At 38.5% G+C, this 17001-nt stretch overlaps 1 protein-coding gene across 1 annotated transcript in view; it reads left to right on the top strand.

The window, feature by feature from the left end:
- The first annotated feature begins 1509 nt into the window (after positions 1 to 1509).
- The window catches only part of bean1 (brain expressed, associated with NEDD4, 1), a 52608-nt gene continuing 37116 nt past the window's right edge, over positions 1510 to 17001 (top strand). The window contains exons 1-2 of the mRNA XM_059359677.1: positions 1510 to 1643; positions 12785 to 12904. Of these exons, the coding sequence (XP_059215660.1) occupies positions 12880 to 12904 (25 nt within the window). The 5' untranslated portion in view covers positions 1510 to 1643; positions 12785 to 12879. The remainder of the gene's footprint in view (positions 1644 to 12784; positions 12905 to 17001) is intronic.

Raw genomic sequence — 17001 nt, 5'->3', positions numbered from 1 at the left:
GTCAACAGTTAGAAGCTGTCATAAATATACTTTATTACCAAGTTTTAAGACACGTTTCACAATAAACTTTACTTTAACACTTCAGGGAAACAATATATGCAAACATTAGTGTCAGCTCGAGCTCAGCTGTTCCGCTTCAGAGACACACAGATTTAACATGAAACTAATTCCGGCAAAAAAGCCCCCTGTTATGTAAAGAATAAATATTAAATATTAATATTAAACTCAAATCTAAATGTTAAAACCATGCAAACAGCTCATGCTGCATTATATGTTGCAACCTTCTTTATATTAAACCACGCCACTTATGTACGACGAAAGAATAGCCTAATTTAGCTAGATGGTGCACAGTGGGCCCTCTGTCTTCCCACGACTGGCTGAATTTGAGTTTTAGCCACCGATTTGAGGTCCGTCTTCGTCTAGCTAGCCCAAGTAGTCTATAGTTTCATCTGAATGGAAGTGGCCTTGATTCATTTAAAGTAGAGTAAACCTACTGGGTGGGTTTTTTGCATATTTAGAAAACAATAAAATTTAGATTTAATAGTTAAATTTGACATTTAGCCAATTTCTTTCTACTTTTTTTTCTTACATAAAACATATAACATATTTTGCATGAATTTCTCTCTCAAATGTAATTAAAGTGAGCAAAATGTGAGAGAAAAAAACCCTAACCCTAAATATTAAAATTACATCAGCTAGAAAACTGTAACAGATTTTTTTTTACATTAAACATAAGTTGAGAGCAACAAAAAATATAAATAATCACATTCTTTGGCCAATGCAGATCATTCTAAATGTTTATGTTGTAGTGTCATTATTGAGGTAGGAGCCTGTATTTGAAGGACTAAATCAAATCCACAGATAATCCCTGTGAGGTTCTGTTGCAGATTAATAGTTAAAGCTTTTAATGTAACGTTCACAGCTCAGTAACACGGTGACTTGTAGCTCCGGGCTGATCCCTGCGCTTTAAGTCACTGCACTCACTCCTCACAGCATCAGCACGCTTTGTTTTTTGGTGAGGCATTTCCTGGCTGGCTGTCTCACCATCGGCATATGCCAGCGCCTGGATGATGCGCCTCTCTCCCCGAGCATGACACACTTACTGGGGCTGCAGAGCCGAGCCACGGGACCAGCCACGGGACAGAGACACGACGAGGACGACACAGTCACACGGACACGCTGAAGCGAGGATGCGGGAGAGCAAAGAGAGCTAAATAAGATGATGATGATGATGATGATGATGCTACAGATGGAGGAGTGTTGATAGAGAAAGAAGAAGAATAAATAACATCTCTGCGGGTTGGAGGATGGTGACAGTGATGAGGGTGGTGTGAGGACGGGACCGCTCGGAGGAGGATGCTCGGACGACCGGAGCGCGTCTCTGCTGCTTCGTGTTGATCGTCGTGCGGGTAAATCTCCGGTATCACCGAGAGTTTAACGAAGCGCTATTCTGAGGAGGTGGGCCAAGTCCCGAGAGAGAGAGAGAGAGAGAGAGAGAGAGAGAGAGAGAGAGAGAGAGAGAGACTCGGGACTGATCACACTGGGATGTTGTTGCTGCTGCTGTCAGTGATGTGAAGCGACATTAAGGAGCTGATGAAAGGACTCCTGCTTGCGCGTGGACACATATTTCTACATTTTTGCAGGTAAGCATCTAATCTCTCTCTTTCGCTTCCTCCCCCCATCCATCTCTATATTAACTCACTCGCTCGCTCTCTTTCTGCTCATCATAAAACTACAAGTACATGCACCACTGTAGATGGAGGCTTGGCTGTCCTGAGAGTTTGTGCTGACATTACACTCATAGTATTTTTGCCTCCTACAGGATCACAATGGTGTTATGTAATATTCCAGTAGGTGCACTAACAGAGAGACCAATAAAAGCCTGCAGGTCAGGCTGATTCAGTTGTTGCATGTAATTATACATAAGTAGAATTTTGACATATTTCTTCTTTAGTATTTATATTTTACTTCCACTTTGCTATTTTAAAGGTCTATATTATACTTTTTAGTCCATGAAATGCATACAAAAGCCATAATTACTGGTTACTTTTAATATTTTAAACATGATAAGCTCATAATAATAGAATTTCATGTATTCTTGCATATTAAATGACCCGAATGTAAATAAAAATGACCTCAGCTTGCTGCAACATGAAAATCCTGCTTAGGCAGTAATGCATCACTAATCATAATCCAATAACTGATATTTAGGGTTAGGGTTAGCACTGACAAGATGCTATGGAGCCTAATGAGGTATTTTATTGATATTTTTAAGTATTAATGTAGTTATTTTAGATTTCTGCAGAGCTACTTTAACTCAAAGGTATTAAATGTCATTTTGAGTCATCAGATCTCAACCTGAGTGATGATATGTGCACATTTTGATGAACAGGTGAGGAAAACAAAAGCACAAAGTCAATATAAAGACAAAGAACATCACTGTGTTTCATAGACACATAATCTAACAAGAACTCCCCATACTCATTTTATTGAATTACATTGTTTTCTTCATCTAGGAATCTCACAGTGGTGTCGTTAGAGGCAATTAACATAAAGCAGATTTACTCTTACGTACCACAAACACACTGTAGGTCCCTATAGGACTTTTGTAGGCGTGTGATAGTGATTTTTGGATAGGCTCATCTCTCTCTCTTGCTTCGCTTTCCTCCCAGGCGTTCCTCCCACACACTTTAACTCTCGTGTTTCAGCAGTGAAGTACAGAAGCCTTTACAACCCTACAGTAAAAGTAGCAGTGCAGAGAGGGAACGCTGGCCAAATGTTTTCATAGGGTGCTTTTTTTTCACTCCGATCAGCATGCATGTGTGAGAGTTATGTAAAAGTTGTTTAGACCTATAAAAGAGAGGAAATCCAAACAGGTGCAGGTGACGTAATGAAACCATATGGGTCAAGATAAAAACAGAATACATAAACTGGATAGCAGAAAGTAGATGGCAAAAATATAATGCATAGTTATCAAGCCAGCCTAGTTTGACCAAATAATCATTTTGTATGTAATCACTACACATCATGTCACTCAACCTCGTCACCAGAATAAATATTGGCATTGCATGTTTCTGCAAACCACAGATAACGTTAAATACTTACATTTTGAACCCAAAATATGTTGATTATGCATGTTTGAACTGTTGCAACTCATTCTTACTGTGATTACTGTTGCTTAAACCATGCTGCAAACATGATGAGGGCAACACATTGTAAATATGTGGTGACTGCTGTTTTAAAAACTGAAAAGTTAGTCATCAAAATAACTGGTTTAAGGTAAAACTTAGAGACAGATAGATTTATTGGCATGCCGTTATCGGTGTATGCTGTCCGATGTGTGCTGTTATGAAAGCTTTTTTTACACAATATATAATGCAGAAATTGTTTATTTAGCTAATACTTTATTTCATATTTCTTATTTATTTTCTCTGTTATAATTTATATTGGCCGACAATGTAATGCATTGTTTGTATAATGTACATTAATGTAATTGTAATTATTATCTAATAAAGTTTTATGAGAAAGTAGCTCTCTGGGTACATTTGCAGAGTGGTGAAAATTCACAATCTACATAAAAATCATGTCTATTTTCATTCCAGCTCAAACATTTACTATATCGGCCACTATATCAGTTATCGTTGAATTTCCCTACTCTAAAATCAGTATTGGCATCTCTCTCAAAAATCCATAGCGGTCGGGCTCTAATAAAAATAACAGGGCTACTGAAACACTTTGGTTATAGTCATCTAACCCCCTGGTTTAAGGTTAGGTAAAAATAACAGGGCTATACTTCAAAACACAGACATAACTTCCATCAACAGGACACAAAGCCACTACAGAATGCAAACAACAGTCTCCCACTTCATAATCCTTCCTGGATTTGTTGGTCCCATCCACCTGCCCGACAGCAAACATATGCCACTATACATCGTATTGCCATGTCACAATGTCAAAAAACATGTTGATGATAAATGTATCCAGATTCATTCAAAGCCTACATTTTTTGCCAGCAAAAAATGTTGCAGATCAACGTCCCTGCAGGTTTGCAGAAACTTACAATACCAACATTTTAAGCTGGCGACTGGGTTGGTCATTACAAGACATGGAAATATTAGAAACTCAGCAAGTGCTCCAGGAGGCAGGTGACAAAGAATAAAGAGCGATAAAGTCCACATTGGGAAGACCAGGTTGATGCATGTATCAAACAAACATGATCTCACCCAGTAAAACACTGTTCACATCCTGTCTGAAAGCAACAAGCATACATGCCAAGTAGGCTTTTCACGTAAAAGTAACCAATAAGTTTTGTTTGAATTCAAAACAAGTTGAGAAAATGTCTTAAATAACACATGAAAAGCTTAAAAATTGCATATAAATGACACTAAATGTCCTTGAAAGTGACATGCTATATATATGCATTCCCATGAGTCACAGTGACCAAGAAAAGCCAAAAATATAAAATCCCCTTGATGCAGTCACAGTGTGGGCATCTGTTGTGTTAAAACCCTTGTTTCCAGTTTTAATATGTGTGACTTTTTCAGTGACAGCAGTTGACAGTTTGATCTAAAGAGCCTCACAGTATCAGGGCTGCATACAGTCTTAGTGCCAGGCTCCCCAGAGGATATCAAAGCCCTTCTACGTGTTATCTAAGTGGCTTTCTCTCTCCACTCAGCTATGAAGGTCAATGCTACAAAAAACCCTTTGACTTCAGAATGACACTTACAGATTTATGCAACATGTTTAACTCTTTAACTCGTAACAAATTCAACAGCTCAGGTTGGATATTTGAGATCTTTAGTCAATGCAAATGCAACAAACTAAGAGGGTGTATTAATAAATATCATTCTGTTTGCATCTATTAGTTTTGGGAGTACGAAGCAACTGCCATGTTCTTTAAGGAATTACAGGAACAAAGTCATGCAGGATGTGACAAATGGAAATTAAAAGAAAGTTTGTTATTAATATACAAAATGTTTGTTGCAGGCATTTCTTTTATCTTGCGGAGACACTTCCTACTTCTGATTTAAACCTTAATACATAAATATTAATGAAACTGATAACAGAAATTCAAAATGAGACCGGTCCATGTTTTTTTTTGCTTCCAAATGTATTGGTTTTCTTGGCAACTTGTTTAAACTTGGACCACTCCATTGAGAGAACTGCATCTCACTGTGCAATAAGCTGCCAAGTAAATTGTTAAAATAAGACACAGAACTGTAAAAAAAAATAGATATAACTAGCGTAAAAAAAAAAAAAAAATCCTGCACTTTAAATACCATGAATACAGTAAATTAAAAGCAGTTGCGTGATCGACCTTGTACCGAACGATGAACTCTGTTCTCCACAAGGACTGAACCTCTGACCCTCTCACTGTGGGGTCGGCTCAGTGACCCGGCTGTCATGGGAATTGAACCCACGGGCTCCTCAGCGCTGGCATTGCCGCTCTATAACCGCGGGGCCTGCCTGCCCGGCTACAAACACTAGTCAGTGTGAGATTGGTGCCGTCGCCGGGACTGACATGTTGAATGGATGACAGGGCTGTGTGGGCCAAATAGACTGTCAGAGAGAGCTGCGAGGAGATGGATGAGCAGAGGGAGAGAGGGGCAGAGAGAGAGAAAGCATCAGAGAGAGGAAATACCGGAAAGAAAGATGGAGAAATGATGGAGTGCTGCTGTGGCCACAGGCAATACCTGACTCCCTCAGTTTCTCCGTCTCTGACTGGTCCTGTCCCTCACTCTTTTTGTCTAATCTGTACAGTATCACCAGCCCTGCACAGTGCTGTAACACCTCAGGAATGTGTTACAGGTGCTGTTTTGGAGCAAATCGACAAGGTACTTGTGTTTTTTTTCCACTTTAATCACATCTATTCAACAAATCCTCACTACAAATTGACCTATATTGTTAAGTTTTAGTTCAGTTTAAGCATTTAGTCGTCTAAAATCTTGGGATATTATGTCCGTTAAAAAAATCTGTAAGAAAATCTTCACCATGCCATGTTGGTATCAGTTTTTTCAGCGCAACCTCACCTATATGTCCTGATAATTAATTTTTAACTTTGACTTACTTGATCAAAATTTTGAACCCAAAAGAAACAAAGGAAAACATGAAATCTGATCTTGAAAATGATGTTTCAAAACACAGAATTATAAATGTTGCAAATATGAATACAGGTTTCAAATATAACATATAACAGGTAAAATGAGGATCATATCTATCTTTCTAATCTCTATTTTTATACTAAATATATTTGACATTATCTCCAGTTTTACTTGGCCGAAAATCATCAAAATAAATCTGGCTTGGGGTTTCAAGCCAGAACTTTAGAAGGAAGCTGATGGCAAAGCTTGATGTTGCTTCATATTTTTGTCATGAAGAAGTAATGTGCAGGTGCTTTCATGGACTCCAGAGGATTAAAATTACTTGGTTAAGGTTAAGGAAACAATACCTGCATGGATAAAAGAATCCAGCATTGAATGTTGGTTAAAATCAATGTAAACTACAGTCTCCTCCCTAAGATCTTCCTGTAGTGTACGGTATAGCGATGTCACTCTACTTCTGCCTTGCCACTTAGAAAGAAAAGTAATTACTCTCTTCTGTTTGTCATTAAGTGTTGTGCTTTGCCTAAACAGTATAATCTCGGCTTTGTCTTGCATGCAGACTAGTAGCAGAGTTTTTTTTTGTAATCACACATGAAATTTGAAGTATTTTCAGAAGCCTTTCATCTCCAACCAAGCTCTCTCTAAGGACATTTATACGTGATTTTGAGAAATTGGCAGGAGCCTCCTGTTGGCAGCTAGAAGCAACACTAGTCTGTGGAGAAATGACATCATTCCAATTTTGAAACTGTTTTCTAGTCTATAAAAATCTGAATCCTTCTGATACGCATCTTTTATTCTGTCTGAAAATGCATTTAATAAGATTTTCTTATTATGTGTGCTGCATGTGGGAGGTTTTATTTCTTTTAAAATGTGTCTTTGTTTGCCTTTGTCATCATCATTGCACATATCTCCACCTTAACTACTTTAAACCCCTGCCAGCCTCTTTATAAGCAAGACTGTTTTAATCTGAATTAACTTGCACGGTTAATAAATCGTCTCAACAGCAAGGGTCGGAGTGAAACAGGTTAGAGAGCCCCTTCTTGTGAAACAATATTTAAAATAAGGCTCAGTTTGTGCTAACAGTAATCATCTTAAATATGATTTAATGCTTCAGTTTGGATTGTTGCACTGTTGCAGTGTGCTATAGGAGCACTTCTAAAAATATCGGAGCAACTTATGTAACTCCATTACTTACATTGAAATACTATTTGTTTTTGGCAAATACCTTTATTATAGCTACTGTTAAAATGCTACTGCTGTGCCACAGCTATCTACTGCATGTTGAACATTATAGTTTCTTCATGCAGTGTGATGTGTCACTAAAACAACAAACCAGACACATCTAAAGACTTATGTTTCCGATGTAGTCATTGCTGTTTTTTCAACAGGCAACATGCCTTAATTACTTCCTCAAGTATCTGAAATGTTTTCAATTTTCTTTATATCAATGACATACTCAAAAGGAAATAAAGGGGAAATAAAATACTTAATACCAGATTATAAAAGTTGAAAATATTGCTATTTGTATGCATGCCAATCATAAATGTGAATATGTAGTCAAAAAACATATAGAACATAAAATATGTTTATATTCATCAAACTAATCAAAGAGTAACTAGAAAATTTCCTCTGGGCGAAATTTTGAAAGGGCCACGGGGGGCTACTGCCGGTGTGTGTACACTATGATGAGATTCTTCAGAGATTTCAAACAATTAATACTAGTAATGTTATGATACTATATAATATACAAGGAGCACACCTACAACAAACATTCCTCTTCAAGTATTTATTTATACAGCAACCTATGCCCTTTAACCTCAAAATGTGTGTGTTTGTGAAACATTTGTATCTGGAGGAGTGTGCGCGCTTACGCGCGCATATGTGTGTGTGTGTGTGTGTGTGTGTGTGCGTGCGTGTATCTTTAACTGTTATTACATTAAATGACCAGTGTGTGTGTGTGCGTGCGTGTATCTTTAACTGATATTACATTAAATGACCATTGTGTGTGTGCGTGCGTGTATCTTTAACTGTTATTACATTAAATGACCATTGTGTGTGTGCGTGCGTGTATCTTTAACTGATATTACTTTAAATGACCAGTGTGTGTGTGCGTGCGTGTATCTTTAACTGTTATTACATTAAATGACCAGTGTGTGTGTGCGTGCGTGTATCTTTAACTGATATTACATTAAATGACCATTGTGTGTGTGCGTGCGTGTATCTTTAACTGTTATTACATTAAATGACCAGTGTGTGTGTGTGTGTGTGTGTGCGTGCGTGTATCTGTAACTGTAATCACATCAAAGCATCAAAGCGTTGGGGTCGACCAATCAGAGCAGAGCAATCAACGGAATTAACAGCTGTGGAATCTTCTGGCAGAGTGAAAGCAGCCAGAAGTGGGCAGAGTGAAATTTCTGGCCTCGAACAGAAAGCATTTTTGGCAAAACCATAATACCTATCATTGATCCGACTTCACTTTGAGCGTCCTGAGTTCTCCCTGAACCTCTACATATGTTTTTTTTTAAGAAAAATGAAAAAATAGCTTTGTTAGAGCGATCTAAAAAAACAGTTAAATCTCATTTTTTCCGAAATCTTCCTGCATTTTTAATATGGGACCCAATGAGGCTGTTGGTGGTTTTGGTGGCGCATCTTTGCGTCGTACGCCCAAACTGTAACTCTGACAGCTTTACCAGAGGATTGTGAGTGAGAAGACAAATTTTCCTACATTTCTATGTATAAATTATTTCTGTAGAGTGGAATTTGCGGCCTGGACTGCAGTTTTAAAATTTATTTTTTGACAGTTTTACCTCTCCCTCTACACTCTGAGCGATGACATCACACACTCTGACACGAACATTCCGTGCAATACACACCCATTATAATCTCAGAATTTCTCCAAATATGATCATGGTCATTGAACAGGGATTGATAAAAAACTATATGACCTATCGAAACGCAAAGTAATACACCAATACACAAGACTTGTGTCTACTGTTTAAAGTTTAAATGGAGTCTCTAGGTGAAATTATGCCGGAGAAGTAGACGTCTGAAAATCTTCAATTAATGTTCTTTTTTGCTCATTTTCTTTCGGCCGTCCCATTCATTTCAATGCAAAATTTTGGGCAGTTTTTCGCGACTTACGTCGCGAAAAATTCATATTCCGTAGAGAAAAGTAATAGCACACCGATCCCGATCACACCGCACATTTTGATATATAATTTGTAGCGGGACGAAATTGCGTCCGCAAGAGGAATAGGAAGAAATCCACAGTATAACAGTAGTACAGTATAACAGTAAGCCCCGAGCACTGGTCCCTACAGCTATTGCTGTATGGGACCAGTGCTCGGTGCGATTGCCCCGAGGCCCTAATTACGAAAAGTATTGCTGCCACACACACACACACACAAAAAGGCTCACTATCATGTTATAACGTGATAGTTTCATGTTATTTCATGATAACGAAACGAAACAAGCAAGAATGGATCTATCTATCTATCTATCTATCTATCCATCTGTTCTTGCCTCTATGCTTCTATTCTTGCTCGTTTCATTTAATTTTGTTCTGATGAAATAACGTGAAACATATAAAGATCATTATCATGAAATAACGTGAAACGTGATACTTATGACTTAAAAATGTAACATTTATCACCTTAAAACGTGAAACTTGTCACATTATAATATACTGAGCCTTTTTCTTGTGTGTGGCAGCAACACATTTCCATAAGTAAAAACTTAACAACAAGTCAATAATCCCTTAATAAGTCATTGTTGAAAGGAGGTTGTGCTGCAGTGCTAAACCTAAAATCCAATGAGCATCCTCAAAAAATTGGGAAGGTAGCACATCTGAAATTTCAAGCTGAGTTGAGAAGGACAAAATACTCTCATTTCACTTATTAATTTAGTTGGCACAGACCCTTCATTGCTTTCATTAAGTGCGAAAGTTCGATGTGCTAAAAAGCATAAATGTGATCATCCTTTTCAGCTTGAAATGTAAGATGTGCCTATCCACAGTGTTTTGGATCATATTTTGTCCTTCTTCCACACAACACACGGCCCAGATGTTATTTAATTTTAACGCTCATTTACTGTAATTTAGAAGAGATCATGTTGTAGTTTTCTACCTCACTCTTCATGTTGTAGCTGTAACTCTGTAGCTTCACTTCTTCACTGTGCAGTCGGGTTAGAGTTGACACAAATCCTTTGAGTTCTGTTCTTCTCTCATGCACACAATCACACAAACACACACACACACACACACACACAACAGTACAAGACCGGGGGGAGAAGAACCCACAGTGTGTGTGTGTGTATGTGTGTGTGTGTGTGAGAGAGAGAGAGAGAAGGAGAAGGAGAGAAATGAGATAGTTGAGTCTCGCTGCCAGAGTGTGTTGTCTGTAATATCTGTCTGTGTGAGCAGGGACAGTTATGTAACAACAAAGCAGAATGCATCGTAGGTTCACATGAGTCACACACACACACGCACCCGTGCTCCTGTACACACAGGAAGTGAGGGATTAGATCTTACACAGCATTCATGATTTATCAGAATTAGAAGAAGTGCAGCATGACATCGCATCACCATGACTCGGCAGAGCGTTCGAAAGGGTTTATATACACAGCTCACTTCTATTTGTGAGGACAACTACCATATACAGTGTCTCAGTATGTCTCTTTTTGGACCCACATTCAGGTCAATGTTCAGGACTCATAGTGATGATCTCTAATAAGACAAAGACTATTCTTAGAAAACAAGAAACATACGCCACGAAAAGGCTTCAGTGTATTCGGAAAAAATGAAAGAAACAAAGGAAATGTGAAGCTGTGCTTGAAAAACGGCAGATTATGAAAACAGGAAGATGGGAAAGTTATAGTAAATACTAAGTATACTACGTAATAAGATGCTTCCTGAGTAAATCTGAACTCCTCAATACAAAAATGGGATTATAATCTAGCAATGGGATTATAGTTAATTCTAATATCAATGTGAAATTCCATTCTGGTCATTAAAATAAAATTGTGGATTGCACCTTTGCAACAGCTGATATGTTGAATTTTATTTCTTAACACTACAAGCAGTTTTCTTTCACTACTCATCAACACAGACACAGTTTTAAACACATGGTTAATGTTGTGAATTCAAACATTACTACTTGATTAGGTTCAGGAAAATATCAGGGTTTGGGTCAAAAAGTATAACGTTTCATTTTCACTTTTAAACTGGACACTAACTGTGGTTAAAGTCCACATCTAACCAACCACCCCAATCACCTCGATTTGTAGAGTATGACGCTTTTTTTTTTGCTTGTTTTTCTGGCAGCTGGGCTGAAAGAGCCAATGCAACAATTCTAAGGAACATGTGCAGCATCAATGGTGATTATTGTTAACAGGAGATGAGGTAGGGGTAAACGGTGTGATCAAAGGACAGGGCAGCATGGAGGACGTTTAAATTGAAAAAAGTTTGAAGTGAAATTTTGAAATGTTGCATTAAAGAAAATGTGAATTAGGGACGTTTGCATCAACTGGTATAGAGAAAATAAAAAAAGATACAAGAATGTACTTTGGTCAGAAGATGGCAGTGAAATGTATTAATGTAGGCTAATCTGTCAGTAAAAACAAGAAGTAGAGATTGTGCAATATAGAAAAATACAAAAAAGAGGTTAGTAATTTGGCCATCCACGAGAGAAAACAGCAGATCAGTCATGTGAGTTAAATGTTCGCTCATCAGTACTTATTCAGAAAAAGTGTTTCCATCTCCCATTTAGAGCATTAACAATTTTTCGAAAAAAGGCAAAATCCACCTCAAGCAAGTGTAAAAACTTAGTTGATTTGACTCTAATTAATTAACTGAATTAGTTAGACAGAAATTAGTTGATAGGAATACGACAACTAAACAGGTGGCTTAAGATGGAGAACACCCACCAACTGATTTAAACGAAGCCTTGTTAAATTATATACCCTTGTTTAACTCAGACTATAAACTGCACTAAAATAATAATAAAATAAAATGTATTATTTAAGAAAGAGGATGAACAGGTTCTGAATCAGCTTCCCTGACAGCAGCTCAGAGTTCCTTCCACAGAAAAGAAATTGGGAATTGAAGAAGAGAAGCCTACAGAAAAATTGCTTTAAAATGCACCAAATTGGAAGTATATGTGTGGGTTTTTTTCTCTCACAAGGTGTTTTTACGGTATGTTGTACTTATATTCCACCTGTTCTCACATCCCTATAGAGAAGCAGTAGTATTTGCGTAAATGTATCTATGTGTGTGCGTGTGAGTGTGGTTCAGGTATTGATTGGAACATTTGAACCCTGTGGCCATGTTCCGGAAAAGAGCAATGAACACACATACACACACACATATTCACACACAGGGTGGCGTGGGTGGCCACTTGACTGCCTCACACACACACACACACACACACACTGCCTGGGGCTTTATAAACAGCCGGGCTTGGAGGTTGTGACTTGCACATCAGTCTCTCCTCCTCTCTCTCTCTCTCTCTCTGTTTAACAACACAGCCTCTCTCTCTCTTTATTTATTTCTCTCATTCTCCTTCTACCTGCCTGCTGTTTGTTTTCTTTCCCTGCTCTCTTTAGGCCTGCTCCCACATTGTCTTCTCACTAATGTGCCGATCTCTCTCTCTCCCTCTTCCTCTCTCTCTCTCTCCGTGTCTTTGTAGTTACATATATAGCAGCTCTGTGTGGTAGAAACCAGTTGAAGTTGGCTTCCTGCCTGTTGAGATGTGCCAATAGGAAACACTGTGAACAGGGGTTCATGCTGATGAAATTGATCTGCTCAGGTAAGGAACAACACATTCTCCTTTTTTCATGTTGTTTTCATGTTTTAATTAGTCTCCTGGTATTAAGTGTTATTTGTTCTGTAGATACCAGGAGGGGAGTACAAAGAGTGATTGTTGCATTGTTATGTAGGATAACGTGACGAGAAAAAAGCTTCATCTGGGAATCATGTGCAAAACAAATGACAAGACACAAGATACTAAGACATGTTTGCATATCAAAATCTAATATGATGCTATGAATCTAATATATGAGATGAAAAGCACAAAGTTGTCACATATTAAAAAAACATGAGAACATACAGTGTTATGAACAGAGAAATAGAAAATGTACTTACAGTAAGAACAAAGGCCCTGTAGTGATAAACCAGCATCTTTAATATCATAATAAACTTAATGGGTTTTTTTTAAGAAGAAAGTCTCAAATTACTTTCCGTTTAAACACAGAAAAGAGTGAGTAAATTACAGATTCCAGATTGTTGCAGAAAATAGAGGCGACGTGAACAAAAAAATGTTAAAACAAAAAAAATAATTTTACACTAAACTATTCAACGATATTTCATGTTAAATAATGGGCAGATATGTACTACATTCATAAGTACATAAAACGCACAGTTAACTTTTATTCTCTTGATTAATCAGTCTGGGCCATATTGGACAGATTTTGAGTTCCTGGTGGTCTGAAAATTTGCAGGAAACCCACGTAATCCAAACTGTTACATTCAGTATAAATGTACACCATTATAGATGTATATCTGTGCTAAAATATTGTCATTTAGCTTTGATTTTTAGAATTAAGTCTGTTTTACAATTGTCTGTCATTGAGCAGTTGTGAAAAGAAACATATTTGCTGAGAAAAAGAAGTTGTGTCCTGTGTGCTTCCACAGCACATTTTGATTTGTTGTTGTTGTGGGTATCCTTGTTTATTTTTAGCTGGATTACAGGTTGCGCTTTTAAACTCCAGAGAACAAGGTAGACATATTTATGGAAGCTTCCCATCTCAATAAAAGATGAATCGCTGTCTTATGCAACAACTCCTGACCACACTGAAGGCTGGGAGGAGAAGGAAGGAGGGAGGAACAGATGGATGGACAGACGGACGGATGAATGACGTTTATAGACGTGTGTTTTCTTGTCACTGTTGCCCTCCAAGAAAAGTCTATCCTACTGTACTTCCTTCCTCTTTCTCCTTCCCGTGCATCTTCCCTATCTGACTCTCAGTCCTTTTGACACCCTCTTTATATCTCTTTCTCTGCATCTCCCACCTTTTATGCCTCCCTCATTCTTTCCTCCCGACTCTTTCCCACTTTCTCTTCCCCTCTCTGATCTATTATTCACATCCCTCTCTGACTCTTTCTCTCCCTCCCCTGACACCTGAAATCCCTCCGTCCGCTCCAGGGCGTTTAGACCTCCACCAACAGTGCTTTCCCTCCTAGGAAAAGAAATAGAATGATGAATAAAAGAACAGAGCGGAGAGACAGATAAAAAGCTTTGGGAAGGGCAGCTCTATAGATATGTCAAGGTATTCCTCCATGTGGCTGATTGTATGGGTTGACATTTTACACAGTTATCCTCTAAAAAGGCTGCTTCCCGAGTCCAGCCATGTAAGATTCAGCTAGCAGCAGACGTTACACCATAGTGGAAATATTTAACACACCTGAGACAGATCAGTGACTTCAGCCGTGTGATGCTTTCTTTAAAAAGGTGTGTCCTGTTGTTGGATTTCAGCAGATTGAAGTTTTTTTTGTAAATTATGTGTTTCTTTCCTATATAGAGTTGCTAGACAGAGGTAAGGAGTGTGACAGCGAAGTGGGAAGAAAGAAAATGGAGTATAAAGGATGAAAAGTCGGTCTTAAGGTGGGCTGAAGGGGAGTGGGACAGGAGGAGTTTGACCCAGGAGAACGGGGTTTGTGTCCCATGTCAAAATGTCAAAAAAAGTCGACAATGTAATTTGAAGTAACTTCAGTGAACTTCTGTCTGCCACGTTTTGAACTGACAATCTCACTTGCGCTAACAACTTAACTTCCAGCATTTACATGCATTTATTTTACTTTTTGAACCAACTTTTAAAAAGCCTAACCAGGGAGTTGTGTGCCCTAACCTTGGTGAAGTTGTTTTGTAGCACAGAAGAGAACGGAGCAGTTTTAAAGTTTGAGATTTATTAAATGTTTGGTGATTGGCTTACTGAGGTCGAGCCAAAATGTGATTGGTTGAACTGGTGAGCGTGAAAGCCCCCAGCCAGCTGAATGAGTTGGAGGTAGGAAAAGAAAAGACCAAGGAGAATAATAATAAGATCAACCTATCCTCACACAACAGTTTATTAGATATCTTGTGAAATGTTATCATGTGGTATGCGATGAATTTCTAGCAACAAACTTATCACTCTGAGCAAGCTCCTGCAGTGCATAACCTGTTTAGGCAACAGATGTACTTGGTTAGGTTTATGAAAAGATTGTGGCTTGGGTTAAAAAAAAAAAAAAGTTATGATATTAGTTAACTGTATAAGTTACGTCAAATAGGACACAAACAACTTTCCCCTAGTTGTAAGTTTGAACCATCCATCCAACCTCTCCTCCCTACGAGGAATTTATCGCTCTTTATACAATGCCACCTAACTTCTTTCTTTTGAGGCAGCCCTTCATCTCCTGGTTCACAATTACATGGGTTATACACAAATAGTGCCTTTTTTCAGAGCACTGTAGCAGCCTGTTTTGAAAGGCACATTAACCTTTAGTAAAATTACAGTATGAGAACTTGTGTAAATGTAAAAAGTTCTGATGGAAAGAGAGCAAAAAAGTGATTGTGAAGTAAGATTATCCCTGTGGAGAAAATGTAAAATCCCCTACTGAAATGTAATAGGCCTGTTTTTTGTATTAAGTTTCTTCTCCTTTGTCCAGGTGTTAGCTGTGAAACCAGAGATTAAGCTTTTCTGTCTTTCAGACAAAGACTTTACAGATTTGTTTTAATTTTGAGCTCTATAACACATCTGAGACTACCAGCAAAGGGATAAGACTTCAGTCCATACCTAAAGCAAGGTTCTATAATTACTTAACTTTTTCAGGATAAACAAGGATACTAAAACCTCTATCCTGACCCACCTTTGGGTGCTATTGCAGAGTGTAAAAGAGGCTGACATGTGCCACATGGCAGCTGTTTGAGCCCGAGGGTTGCTGCTGCTGCTGCTGCCCCAGAGAAGGGCACGAAGTCCCCAACTGCCAGCACAAACATCCACATCTGTCTACATATTTAGGGAAAGTCAATCTGTAAATTTATTTACAGAGTAAACAAACATCTGACTTCAAATATTTTCTTAAAGGCTAAGAGGCAAACTGCTGCTAAAACAAACTGTTATCATGTAACAGTGTCTCAAAACACGATCATGATCTTGATCAACAAAGATGTTATTGTGTCATAAAAGTTAGACATTATTTAAACAAATATTTGCGTGCCTGCCGTGCACACATTAACTGGAATGGCCTGTTGGTGTTGGTGTGTGTATGACTGTGTTTGTGTGTCTGTACTCATGCTCCACCCTCTCACATTACCGCAGAAGATAAAGGCTAAACACAATCTACATATTACAGCACTGGCATGTGTGTGCATCAGATGAGGGCAGATCTGAAATGGAATCTCCTTCTGTTCCCCCTCGCTGCACACATCTTCTATCCATCTATCAGCGCTGCGCCACAACGCCTCGCCTTCCCGCCACCGAGCCATCAATCATCACATTCCCGTGCTTTATGGAAATGGGAGGGGAAAACTTCATTTAACGGCATTTTACCTTCTATCACATCCACCTATCTCTCTTTGTCCAGCCAGCCGTCCGTCCATCCGTCTGTGCTCCTGTCCAATCTAGTCACAGTGTAAGGTCGTTTATTTAAATCTATTTAAATGGATATGAGGCGCGTGCATATGCAGGGAGATTTCACGGCCCAGCAGGTCAGCAAATACCAAGCCTGTTCCACCTCACTAACCCCCCATCAGCACCCACGGACAATTAATACACACCACAGGTGGTCACGTTTGTGTGTGTGTGTGTGTGTGTGTGTCTGTTTAAGAGAGAGAAGGGGGAAAAAAGCAGCATCTATCTATCCATCAAA

The sequence above is a fragment of the Centropristis striata genome, chromosome 20, assembly GCF_030273125.1.
Source record: "Centropristis striata isolate RG_2023a ecotype Rhode Island chromosome 20, C.striata_1.0, whole genome shotgun sequence".
Taxonomy (NCBI): Eukaryota; Metazoa; Chordata; class Actinopteri; order Perciformes; family Serranidae; genus Centropristis; species Centropristis striata.
Note: the sequence above shows the minus strand (reverse complement) of the source record. Positions and strands in the feature narration are given on the sequence as shown.